Raw genomic sequence first — 14,049 nt, 5'->3', positions numbered from 1 at the left:
TTGAACACTGGGTCATATCTTAAGTACATACTGTAGTGTGTATGCAGGTACATGTAAGCACATTCCTTAATATGACTGAGCTTCTTTGAACTTCTAAACTCAAAGTTGCATAATGGCATCATAAGAAAACAAGCAGAAAGTATTATCGCTTGTGCCAGCTGATGAATATCAGTGCCATGATGACTTCATTAGGATCTGACATCAGCACGTTATGAGCTAAAGTAGAAGCAATAAGGCTTGTAAAACCAGCACTATATTTTATTAGTCCATTGGCTCAAGCTCATGTTTCTCCTGTCCGTACATATGAAAAATAAAATAATAACCCAATAAGTTTCCACCCCAACTTGCACAAAATGAAGTTGGGCTATTAAAGCTTTCATTTAAATGGTTTTGGAATCTGATGGCTTGAACATTTCCTACGAAACAAAAGAGCCAGACTTGTGCACTGAGATTTTCAGCTCCACCTGTGGTTGCCTGCCCATAGGCACTAGCTGAGGTTGTCATCCTTGTCCCTATTTGTGACAATATTGAAGTCCAAGTATAACCTTCTTCTGCTTTTTCAGTTTTGTCTCTCCAGTTAACCCTGTGGCTGTGCTCATATCCAGCTTCAATTCTTAGATTTTTTTTTAAGATTAATGCTGCATCCGACTCAATAGGTAAACGCTAATCTGACAGTAATAAGAATAACATACATGTCAAAAATATATTCACATATATCTACAGCTATATCTAAATAGTAATCTATGTATAATTTGTAAAAAAAAAACCAAAACATATATATCATGCATCTATTTAAAATATTCCATAGTGGTCAATCAATTTGCGACTGAAACTATTCTTTTGAGAAACTTTGGCTTTTTTTGTTTTGTTTTTTTTTACTTATGTAGCTTTTAGTTATGCAGATTAGTTTCAATGAGCTCAAGTGTGGGTGAGGACCTGCCAAGACAGCAGCAGCAATTTAAGTGTTTAACACCCAAAAGCCCCAAAGCAATAGAAAACATATGTGCGTTATTATAAATCAAATAGTCCTTTTTTTTATTATTATTCCAACTTTCCAAATTTTCAGCTTTGTTATCAAATCTTATATACTGCTCCTGTGACAAAAATATATATTTTTTAACATGAACAATAGCTCTGGGACAATTTTAACTTTTAAAGACCAAATCTTCTTGAGTGTGATAACATGTTGGGGGGGGGAAAACGGCCCCCAATTTATCCCAAGGGTTACATTTTTCAAAATAATGTTAACATCTACGTCTTATCCTGTCCTGATAACTGTGTAAACAGCCTCTAAGCATACAAGCCTAAATCTGTGTAGTGTTGAGTATGTAGCCTGTGTGCCAGCCCATACCTCCACCCAACCCAGATCTCTTGCCAGTTCTCCCCCACCTAGAGGAGGAGCGCCGTCGGCCGACCTACTTCTGCTGCTGGGTCTGCTCCAAAGGAGAGCAACGTAATGTCTGGAGGGACACTGAGCCCAGCCACGCTTTGTTCTCGAGATCTTAACATGTGCAAACACACACCCTTGCAGCTGTGCACACACTCACAGGCACCCAAATGTGCACGAACACGCAAAAGCCCTCATAAACTATGGCAAACACATCTTAACAACAGCGCGCAAGTGGCCAGATACCCACCTGGGCACTGCGCATAAAGACATGATTGCTCATACGCAACTAATTTGTAGAACACACTGACATTTGGATAATGCACACTGACAAAACCACGGTCACCTTGGCACACGCAACAAACAACAAACTAAGACACACATGCGTTAATTCAACGCCAGACATAATAACAAACAAACACGCACACCAATCTTGCTTTTTCCAGTTTTATCACGAGACTATTCACATGCCTTTAGATACAATTGTTTTGGGACTGGTAACCATGCAACACACATACACTGCATGGGTCCAGCATACTTCACTTATCACTTGTCCGGTCGTGCACGGAAGTATACATGCTTGTAGACACGCACAAACACTTCGGATGTGCATAACCAATAATACATGTGCACACACAAATATACACAATCCAGACACTGATGACTCATTATATCCATTCTCTAATCAACTCTACATGTCTGCTCTCTCTAAGGAGAGAGCGAGTGAGAGAGAAAGAGAGAGAAAAGAGAAATGCAACAGCTGCTAGTGTGTAAACAGCGTCAAATAATCATTTCCTGCTCTGGTTCCCTGCTTCTTTCTTATTCTCACTCACTTGACTACTCAAGATGCATCAAAGCCTTAAACCTTGACCCACTAAGAGTCATATTTTTTTCCATTTTTTCCCCTGCTGTACACAACCTGCTACGTTTGTACCCGGCTGTACTCCTCTCCCATCCTCCCCTCACTTTCCTCCTCCTATCTCTCCACATGTTAATGTCGGGCATTCCTACTGTATGAGTCACAGTCTGAACAGCACCAAGTTTGTGTCCACCACAGAGAGCAGAGAAAGTGTGGAAGGGCAGAGAAGAGAAGAGAAGAGAAGAGAAGAGAAGAGAAGAGAAGAGAAGAGAAGAGAAGAGAAGAGAAGAGAAGAGAAGAGAAGAGAAGAGAAGAGAAGAGAAGTTGTGTGAATGTCAATGGAAAGAAAGAAGGCGAGACTGGAAGGCCTAGATTAGCAGGGACTTTCCCCTGCTCTCCATCGCTGAATTCCACTGTTTCTGTGTTTGTGGTGCAAGGGTGGGTGTGCATGTCCCCTGGCTGTTAGTTGATCAAACAACCAAAGAGGTGAAGATATGGTTGGTACTTCACCTGTACATAGGAAAGAAAAATACTGAAAAGCATCTTTTAAAAAATAGTTATTACTTAACTGGTTATTCCTTATATTCCTAAATGGAAGTCCCACTAACTAACATGTACTTTTGCCCAATAACACCAGATCAAGGAGGGAAAAAAAGAGGGGTTTCCCTACAAAATCGAAAAAACCATGTCCATTCACATGTGGAATTTCCACAGCTGTGCAGTGCTTTTCACACTAACTGAATCCAATATGAAAAACAGCATGTGCAACCCGTGGAGAAGATGCAATATCTTTAATGTTCCTAATAGTGTTAGGATTGGTTTTATTTACATTAAAAAAACATGCAAATCAGCAAACTTGTGTCATTGTTGTGAAGATGAGACTAAAATTAAAAAGAAAATATAGAAACACAGCGAGAATCAGAGAGAGAGAAGGGAGGAAGTGACCGAGCGTGAAAAGAGAGGGAAGAGGAGGAGAAGGAGGGAATACGGTTGGAGAGTGGGAGAAGTGCTCCAGCTGTACCCTGAGCTTCAAGAGAGCCAAGAATTTCATCCCTGGAAAAGATCTTTCTTTTTCTCCATTTCTCCGGAAAAATCTGTGAGTACTCAGCTGCTGTTTGCCCACGCATCAGCTTTCACAGTGTCTTACATATAAAGACAAACCAGTATTCTCAAGAGTTTTCGTCACCCTTCTCTTTCCCCTAATGCAGCCTTCTCCAGAGCTGGCAGACCAGACCAAGTCAGCAGCAGCACAGGGGTGGCTGGGGTCATAGAGGAAGTGGCCTCACCCAGAATGGATGGTAGCAGGCACGACCAAACATGCAGCATGTGATTCTCTCGGTCTCCCTCTGCGCCTCGTTTTCATTCTGCCTGTCTTCCTTTATTTACTTTGCTTCATTCTATTTTATTTCAGCAGTATCTCTCCCTCCCTCCTTTCCCCTGCCTTTTCATGCCCTACTGTATGAGGGCATTGAGTTTATAAGTGAGGACTGGGCAGGGCATACACAATTAAGTCTCTTTTTCTCTCTCCCTCTCTGCCTCTATCTAAACCACGCACAGAAAAGTCAAGCTTTTAGCCACCGTGTATCAAATGAACCAAACCAATTATCTCTGTCCTTTTGATACTTACAAAGTACTTTGCAGTGCAAAATGCTGAAAAAAAGCAGGTATCCCACACACACAAACACACACACACACAAATGTGATCTCTCTAGGCACATAGAGATCGCATTCCATTACACACCACCTGGAGGGAGATTCCGTTCCCATGGCGACCAGATTCCCAAAACCAGGAGGACTTAACACCAAGTTAAGACATACACACACTAAACACACCTCTAGAATTAGTTTTACACCTTGCCTAAGGGCATACAGTCTTGGAGGTAAAAAGGTCTTCCTTTGCCCAGCTGTCAAGGTAAAAATAATAAAATGAAACGCATACAAAGGCATGCACACACCCAAACACACAAGAGCTCTCTATTATTAGATCCCTCTGCACCATGGGACCTTATGACCAAACCCATTATCCTTATTCTTTTCAGTGAAATATGAAGCATACTACAACAATACCGATTTAGTCGTTATTTAGTAAAAACATCTTTAAACGGAGGAGGAAGAAGAAGAAGAATTAATTAGTGAAGCATATATTCAATTCCATTAAACGTTTTTAAACCACTGGGTTTTCCAGAAAAAGCATTCTTGCAATGTTGAACAGAAGCCATATCGCTCTACCCTGTGAGAAGCTGTGATCTTATATATAGATACTGTTTTCTTGGGACTGATTAACAATTCAAAAAAGTACATTAGGCAATTTAAAGCTGTGGATGCAAGTGTCTCGAAAGGCTGCACAGGCAGAGAAAATGGGAATTTAGGGCATTAATATACTGTACAGGAAATTGGCTATTGGATTAATTATACTTTGGGCAAAATGCAAGTGCAATATTAATTTAAAAAATGCATTCATTTGTCAAATCACACACAGACAAAAAGAAGGCAAACAGATTGAGAAACACTTGCATGAACACTTCCCACAAAAATAAAGCATAAAAACACAATAAATCCTTTTAGCTGACAGTTCAGCTAGATAACAGACATCAGTCAAACCTGTCATTGCACAGCAATTTTCATTCAGTCTACTGTCACAAAATTGAGTATTCCAATTTCAAGGAAGGCTTGTTAAAAGCTCCTCGAACAACCACCCCTGCTTACAAGCAGCACCAGGATGGTCCAAAACATTACCGTAAATTAAGGATTTCAGTGAAAAATGTATTTGTGTGTTCTCCACCAGCTTGTTTAGAACCATCTGGCAAGGTGTAAACACAGACTGAGACTTTCCACCGTATTTCTCTCAACCAGCTATTTCCATTTACATCAAAGGGTTTGCAGTGTAGAAGTGTGCACTCTGTGCAGAAGGCCGGTCAAAAAAAACCTTGATAACCCGATGTAGCGACACAGTGAAGCCAGTGAGAGACTGGGCAAAAAGCTGAAGTTGAAACTGAGGAAAATGGAGAGATAAATGAAGAGAGTAGTCAGACAAAGAACAAACAAAGAGGAGTTACACCTAAATTTCCTCCATCAACCCCTTTTTTCCCATATAAGTTTAGGTTTGTTAAATTTGAGGACAAAACCATGTTTAAAATAATATAATCAATCGACATTTTTTTCACAAATATAATCATCGAATTTTACGAAACTGGATCCAAGACAACAGACAAAAGCAAGGAACAGGGGAAGAGAGTAACAATCGGGGGGATCCAAAAAGATTAGGTATGAGCAGAGTGCACACCTCTAATGGCAAAAGACAGCAGATCTTGCCATGATTCATACAGTACCCTGCTGTGTCCAGATGCAGAGAAACACTGGCAGGGTCCACCATAACCATTGTTTCTCAGAGAAAAAAAAATGCCTGGGCTAACAAGGCCTCAGCAGAGACCAGAACCACATTTTCCATTATGCCACTGCAATATAACAGCAATGAGAGTGGACTGCATGCAATTCATCCATTCCAAATTCAGAAATCAGCGTAAAAGGAGAAACATCAACCAATTCTTTTGGCTTAATATGAAGTCCCAACAGCCTGCATTTATATTTGATTATATTTCTTATATGAAGAATTGTTTCATTAATCTTTTCGTGGCCCATGAAAATTGGAAGAAAAAGCAATAAAGAAAAGAACAAAATGTGTGATTTGAGCTTTCTCTACTCTCAAGGGACAAGACAAAATAAGAGCATGTAGAATCACAGGATAATCTTTGGGTTCTATACCGTCAAGTTAAAAATTCCACAAACCAAAAGTTGGAAGTGAAATATACTTTGCACATAGACCTCTCCGAATTGCATTATGTAACACAGACAGAAAAGAAATGTAATTGAAAACACAGAGAATGTTCTAAACCTGGATGTCAGGGATGTCAAACTCACTTTACATCATGGGCCACATGCAGCCCAGTTTGTTCTAAAGTGGGTTGGACCAGTGAAACTCCACTTTCCTTCACTGTAAGAACACTTAACTGAACATTTGATCCCTGAGATGTCTTAATATCAGAAAACGAAGTGCAATTTCAGCAGTACGTCCCAGTTTTTCTACATGATCTGTGTGTAAATTAAAGAAAAGATTTTGGCAGCATTGTCCAGACTGTCCAGTATTTATAAAACATAAAGTTTTGGTTAATTCCTTTTATTTAACCAACATTTTTATAGTAGATTCTAAAAACAAGAACATTTCTGCCATTTAATTGTCATCCTATTGCTTAACTATTTTACTACTACTTAACTACTCATGTAGTATGAATGCCAATGGGGAAGTACTACTGCTACTACTGTAAAACACAGCCGAAAGTCCAAAATCTTTGTACACCTCCACATTTTCCAAATCTTTAAACTACACTAGATTCAAGTCTTCACCAGGCTGATTCTGGCCCACAGGCCTTTTATTTGACACCACTGCTCCAAACCAACCATTCTTGTGTTAAGGAAAGAATTTACCGATTGAAATCCCATCATAGTACCAATGTGCCAAAAAAAAGTTTCTGTGGAAACAAGACATCCTGGATGTGGGGCTATTAGACTTTTTTCACAGATATTCCACTTTAAAGGCTTTCTTTATGATACATTTGCTTGTTTGTACTGCCACCAACCTGGTGAAATGGATCTTGAGTGCCTCATTCTACAAAGCATGCTCAATCAGAGGAGCGGTGTTCCATGGTGCTGGCCACTGTTCCCCCGTGTCAGCAGTGCGCGATTGCTCACATGCTCAGCTTAGAGGGAACATTGGTGATGGCTCTGGCTTTTGCAGATGTTCGGTTTGGTTCTTTGGTAGCGGGTCATGCAGCAACACAACAAGCCTTAGCACACATGCTCCACCAAGCACAGTCAATTAAAAAACCCCAAAATCATAGCGTTAAGCAATACAAGAGGTGAAAGTTCTTCATTCACTGTGAAGGACACACTAACAGTTACTACTCATACTTCTTAGCCTCACATATACATTTGTTATATTACAACAGAGAAGTATAGGTAATTCCAAATGTCCACAGAAGACGAAGGCAAACAAACCCCATGTATTATATTGAAATGCATTTTAAAAACACTGCAGCCAGTAAACTGAGGACTTACAGGATTACTACTCATTAACTAGAAAACTAATCAACTAAACCTTGTGGTTATTATCAACTACGCCCTAAATTTCAGAAGAAATTACGCTGGTGCCACCCAAACTTCATGATGTCATATTCTCCCAGGCAGGGCACAGCTTCCTGCTCTTCACCCTCTGGCCTCATCATCCCTCGTAAAAGTCCAACAAAGACCAAACAACACAGTAAACCAACACAGCCTTGTAAAACACACACAGACACACACGCGCACACAGCGCATATTAACACACTCACATTCCAGAGCAGGGTGCTCTAACACACCCTCGAGAGTCTTGTCCTTTGATGTGAGTGTGGGAAAGCTCAGGGGAATTGTCTTAGTGGGGGAGGGGGACAGATGGGGGGGACAGACGGGGGTGGGGGGGGGGGGGCGCAAAAGGGAGGAGGGGGAAGGTGGGAACAGTGAGAGGGTAGGAGTGTGTGTGGGGGGTCAGATGAATCTGGCCCCTGGATCACTGAAGGGTCATGCTGTTTCAACAAGGGATGGAGACATGCAGTCATACACATGCAGAAATGATGCTAATAAGTTGCTGGAAAGGATTTCAGGTCAAGATACAGTCTTTCACTGGATCAAGGAACACGCAGAAAGGGACAAAAAAAAAGAGATGGTAAAGACAGATCTCTAACATATCTGAAAAGTGGTAAAAAAATGTCTTTAAATATAAATTTTAGAGCATTGTGAATTATTTCAATATGCACAAAAAAAGCTCTGAAAGGATTTCATGCGCCCTGAGGTTATGGGATTCGTGGACCTTAGTAAGATTTTATGTAAACTTTCAGCTAAAATAAAAGAACATAATTGAGCCTGTAGCAGTTAGCAGGGGTGTGGTTAATGAGCAGTACTTAACATCAATCCGGCAAATACAATAGCCTCTTCTCTGCTCCAGGTTTGCCTTAAGGTCAAGACAGATGAACGAGAGGAATAAAAAGGAAAAGGGAGGGAGGTAGCAGGAAAAGATGATGAGAGGAAGGAAGGGAAGAGAAGTGAGGAGAGGAGAAGGAAGGTCTTGTGGTTCATATGAAAGAATCTTTTCTGGCTGCTGCGTTGACGTCTTCAGGCTGGTCCTGCCTTGGCAGAGCATCCATGTCTGCGTGTGTACGTATATGCATGTTTGCATGCATGCACGTACCACACTGCAGCAGCTAAACAGAGGTTACTTTATATATAAGCTGGTTCCTGGCTGTGCCCTGAGGTCTCTGTAATCTTGCTCTGTCGCACACACTTGCACACAAGTACACTGCAATGCAAACACACAAGCAGGGCCACAAATACACAAGCATGCGCGAACATGAACCTCTGAGGTCTCACTAATCACACCGAGTCTCTCTAAAGCGCAACTCAGTTATCCTTCGGAACACACTGCCACACTCCACCTTTCATTAAACTCAGTGACCTCTTGCCGACTAAGATAGAGAGAAAGTTTGTGCGTATGTGTGTTTGTGCGTGTGTGGTCCTTCACATTAATAATATCTGCATTCAAAGAGGGCTCAAAGCCTGTAATGTTCCACCTAATTTGCTGTCTGCGACTGTAGTAAAAGGCACCAAAAAGGTGCACAAAGACACACGTTGTGCCTTCGATGCCAAATTTTCAAGTACAAACACGCAGCCACACAAACAAACAGAAAGCTGGCAGATCCCAGCTGCATCAGTACTGTGTCTTTTTGCAAATCACTGTCTGGTATCCCTCTCATATATCCACTTTCTACATTAAACCATTCTTTCGTCTGTCGTTTAGCTGTTTTTCTACAAGTCACTAATTCACTTATCTTATCTGGCAACTGTATCTTCCCATCTTTGCATACATCCATTAAATCATGCACCGTTTCTATCTGGCTTTATCTGCCCATAGCTCTGCCTGGGGCAGTCTCTCTGATTTGAGGGGAAAATTGAATTACAAGGCGGGTGGAGGAAAAGGTGGTGGGATGCCATTTGTTACAACACAGTGTTGTGGTAATGCGTCTTTGTTGTTTTGGTTTTTTTTAATAAATGGGCGACAGTGACTGAGTCGAGACTGCTGTCTGTCTTTCTTTCTTACAGAAAAAAAATTCAAAGGCTGAAAAAAAAAGAAGGAGCGAGTGAAGAAGACGCAGATTGAAAAAGACTGAGAAGAAAACAAAGATGTCCTTTCAAAGTTACATTTCTGACATCATCAAAGTGAGACACAATTTCAGCAGAGTTGTGTTACTGCCACCTCCTTCCGTCTTTGAGCGATCCTAAGTGGCTTATATTTCCAGTCTTTTCATGCACTGCTATCAGATGAAACCACAGTGAAGCCATGGCTGCCCACTCTGTCTAAATCTGTCATTGTGTAGACTATGCTTTCAACTAGCTGTACTTCATTTGGAGATAACACCCTTAGATCCCATTCCACTTGCTTTCCTTTTCCTCTTCCAAAGTTCTTCCTGCATTATTGACCAGTCTACTAAAAGTTCTCACCGTTTCTGGAGTTTCTGCATTTGTAGTCCTATATATACACTCGGAATTTCAAAAGAGTTGAAATCGAGCTGGAAAACACTTCATTTCCTGGCTTTCTGATTAAAAAAATAAACCATTAAACCGTTAGCCATTGTGGTGGTTAATGATACAGTCACACTAATACGGACTGTCTAAAAATAAGTAACTTACTGGCCTGCATGTGCAAACACATGAGAACTGAAATGTCTGTCTCTCTGTGTTGGCTCTACCATGTACTGGCAGACTGTCCGGGATTTAAGTCTGACCAGGTAGAAAGGAAGACTTTTGAAAACTCTCTGAGACTTCATTGGACAGCTACTCCTTTGACATTGCTATGGTTTTCTCTGATAATGGATAATACTTAAAGTAAAAGTCGATTATTTGCTTTCACATTTACCAATCAAAGATTTCTAAGCATCGACTGCATTAACATTATTTGTTTTTCTGTAAATGTTTTTAACTTTTAGGAGTCAGCCCAAAGATCTCATTTAAATCTTGTTCAGCCAGGATATAATTAAAATGATGGGTAATACTCTGTCTCACAGTGACAAACATCAGAGCGGCCACCAGGCTACATGTTAATATGATAACGTAATAATATCGTAGAGGACTGACCCTGGATGCATTGCAGTGAGCCGTCCTCTGCCCGGATGGTAAACGTCTCCCCCGGGTTCACCTGCACCAGGATCACCTGCACGAACACATAAGAAAACCAAACAAAAAGAATCAATCAAACCTCGTGACAAAAATATCTATAATTTAAGGGGAAAAGCTTGTATTAAACATTTTTCTTTAGCAATCACAGAACAGGACAGATACTCAGCTAGGCAGAGCTTGCAGCAGTGACATAACACAATAACCATCGGCTCTCATAGTTCGGCAGAGAGTTCACACATATGAATGAGGTGTTAGATAAGCTAATGGTGACACTATTGCTGCCATATCACAGACTCTTATTTAAGAAAAACCTTCATCTTTTAACCACTCTTACAAGAATAAAACAAGTATGCACAAATGCATTTAACAGACAGATGGAAGCACACGCAGACAGGTGAGCGCACACAAATGAATTCAAAACACATGACACCGTTTCGATTTCTCAGCGCTTCTGCCTAATGTGCCTGAGGGGAGAACGCATGCACCTTACCGTCATATTTTCCGCATACAGATTGTTCAGAGTGTACACGTGGCTATACACATGAAACAGGTGCCCCTCCATTGCACACAAACACACACACACACATACACGTATTCAGGCACACACGCATGCACACACAGGCACAGCCCTGTCTATGCTCTACAGGTGTGCTGCTGTAAAATCCTCATATCCTACGTTCCTTCTGTAGTGACTGCATCTTCTCCCATCTCAGCGCTAACCTGCTCCTCTCCCTCAGTCACACACACTCACACACTTCCTGCTCTGTCTGCTGCAGCGGCTGCTGTTGCTATGGGAACCCCCAGCACAGGGTGACCCATGTTTCCCAAGGATTGAGAAAACCCCTGCATTAGACCATGTAGGTGTGTATGTGTGTGTGTCTGTGTACTGTTATACCGTCACATGTCAAGATCACTCAATGCGCAAAATAATCATGTAGCACATTTGTTTTGATATTATGACTGATTAATAAGACTATAATGACTCAGTCAGTAGTGATTAAGTCAAAGTGACCCAATTTTTCTACCTTTAGTTAGGATTATAGAAAACAAGCATATTTAGTTTTAAGATTAAAACCAGAAAAGGCTTCTAAGTGTAACCACTTGTGATTTATGATTTAAAAGCTCCTTTTAAAAGGCATCAATTACAAATTACATAAGTGCAAGAGCAGGGCTCTTTATTAAACACGGGAAGTTAAATTAGCAAACCCATACTGACATTATTCAACATTTTACATAAAAAGTCGCATATTCAAAACATTTCACTCAATGTTTTTATGGGCACTTTTGGACCACGGGATGTCATTCACAGTTCTAGGTTTTAGGGTCTATTTTCACTTCCATAGACTTTCTCTGCAAAAGAGTAACTGAAACAGGATCACAACTAGTGCAATTACATCACCTTATAGTTTTGAATGCAAATGGCACTCTTTGGTGTGAAAGTGGTAGTGTGATGTTGTTGAGCTATATCATTAACTGCATGGGTTACCATCTTTGCTCTCATGTTCCTTAAGGTCTGAAGTGATTCTGAGGTGTTGTGAATATGTTCATTGAGATCTTGTACAGTACACTGGTTTCACACCAACATGGTTGTCACTAAAGCTTTTATGTTTTGAACTGTCTTTGGTCCACTTTTAGTGTTTCTTTCTCTCTTTAGATATTTATCTGGAAAGGCACCTATAACAAGTACAGCAGAGAAGCTTTGCACCATTTCCTCACTACTATCACTGCCGTAGGTTAACAAGAAAATTCCTCAGAAATATTGAAGGGAAGCGTGTCCTTCCTTTTTACTCACTAGTCTCTGATCCATAATTCTGATGCACTGATCATAAACAAAAGAAGTAGATAGCCGAAACACAAATACATTTGTATTTAGGCTGTCAGATTTAAACAGACCCCTTCCACTATGGCTTACAAGTCTCATGCATAACAGTGGCCAGATATGAAAATGGATATGAATGCTCGAATAATGTTTTGGACAGTACTTTACAGATAATAACTAAAATAAAGGTTTTTAATCAGAGTGCAGATGGATTTCATAGCTCAAGCAATAATAGTCAATAATAAATTAGCGTAGCTAAGTCCATTATGTGGTTATAAACTCTCAGAAGGATGAGAAGGCCAGCACTCCAATTGAAACTGAATAAAACGATTTACAGGCATTTCTTCGGCATGTAAAACTAACTGACCGTCCTACAACAAAGAAATGTGACCAATACAGTAGATCCCAATAATATAGCTAGAAGGTTGTAACTGGAGCCTCTCATTGACTACATTGATGCATGTTATTATGCAGCTATGTCAGGTTTCTATATATTTAAATACTATTACAGTAGGACAATTAAAAGTATTTTGATATTTGTTTTAATCACAATAGATAATTAGGTACCAACTAATTCTTCGAAAATATAACTAAGAATTTGAACACACTGTTGGATTTGATGTGATGAGAGAGTCTCCATAGTGAATTTTGTTTTTACAGACAAATTATGACAGAACGCTCTTATACAAAAACAGTCATGTATGTAAACATGATCTCGTTGCATGTACCAAAGCCACTGACTGATAAACACAATCATAAACAGGTGAAGGTAGGTGGATAAAGAAACAAGGAAGCTGAAACTAAAGCAAGCCGACAAACACGTAAGTATGTATTCAGACTCAACACAGACACTTGCGTGCCCACACAGAAACGAATACACACACGTACACGCAGACAGACCAAGAAACAAACAAATAGACACACACACGCAGAGTCAAATCTATATAATCATCGGTCTAGATCACTGATTCCATACTGGGAACCAAGTTTTAAACTGCAGGGTGTTAGAATAAAAAGAGAGCCCTAACTGCTGTGTGCTGCAGCCAAAACCCCCCCATAACTGTTATGTGTTGCAGCCAAAACACTCCCACGATGCTTCCTCTGGGCTGTGAGGGAGCAGGCTGGGGATGGTGCATAAGCATCATCATCCTTCGTATACCAAAAACACACAGTGTGGGGAAAAAAAGAAAAAAAAGTGTGTGTGTGTGTGACAACAAGATTAGACCGAGGTGAATTAACTGTGATGCTTTTCATTACGCCGATTGCTTCCTTTTGCCTGTGCAAAGCCCGGGTGCGGTTTTGTACTTTGAAGGTGATCCAGTGGCTGGCTCTACAGCACCTGATAAGATCGGTCTGTCACAGAGAAGCAGATGTCCGTGTGCAAACTATTGCAAGTTTGCACACGTAAAGGTTTGAAATCTATCAATAAAGCCATTCAGTGTTTTAAACCTTGCCTTTAAAGCTGCGCCAAAGGAATAAGTAATGCATTTGAATATACCTGTATGTATTTAGTAGTTTATCTTCTGTGACACACGAGGGCTTTTCTCTAGCAATTTTTATGGCAACAATCCATGTGGTATGTGCTCAACTGACAACAGAGAAGTGTGCGCTGTACTGTTTGATGTACACTGTTACATTCATCTGACTAACATGTTTGTTAAACAGGAAATGCACATTGCAGACATGCGTGCGCGTTTCTTCGTGTCAGCGTGAGCGAGTATTTAC

The 14,049-nt window shown here is 40.5% G+C and overlaps 1 protein-coding gene across 3 annotated transcripts in view; it reads right to left on the bottom strand.

Moving 5' to 3' along the window:
- fndc3ba (fibronectin type III domain containing 3Ba) overlaps window positions 1–14,049 on the bottom strand; it is an 86,522-nt gene that overhangs the window by 47,692 nt on the left and 24,781 nt on the right. For 2 of the 3 annotated variants that reach the window (XM_085144109.1, XM_085144110.1), the window contains exon 3: window positions 10,464–10,539. In XM_085144109.1, coding sequence (XP_085000235.1) covers window positions 10,464–10,539 — 76 coding nt within the window. Of the gene's footprint in view, window positions 1–10,463; window positions 10,540–10,995; window positions 14,035–14,049 lie in introns of those variants that run through there. The other variant, XM_085144111.1, reaches the window with a different exon arrangement.

The sequence above is a fragment of the Neolamprologus multifasciatus genome, chromosome 19 (assembly GCF_963576455.1).
Source record: "Neolamprologus multifasciatus chromosome 19, fNeoMul1.2, whole genome shotgun sequence".
Classification (NCBI taxonomy): Eukaryota; Metazoa; Chordata; class Actinopteri; order Cichliformes; family Cichlidae; genus Neolamprologus; species Neolamprologus multifasciatus.
The sequence above is the reverse complement of the archived record's forward strand: the minus strand, read 5'-3'. Positions and strand labels throughout refer to the sequence as shown.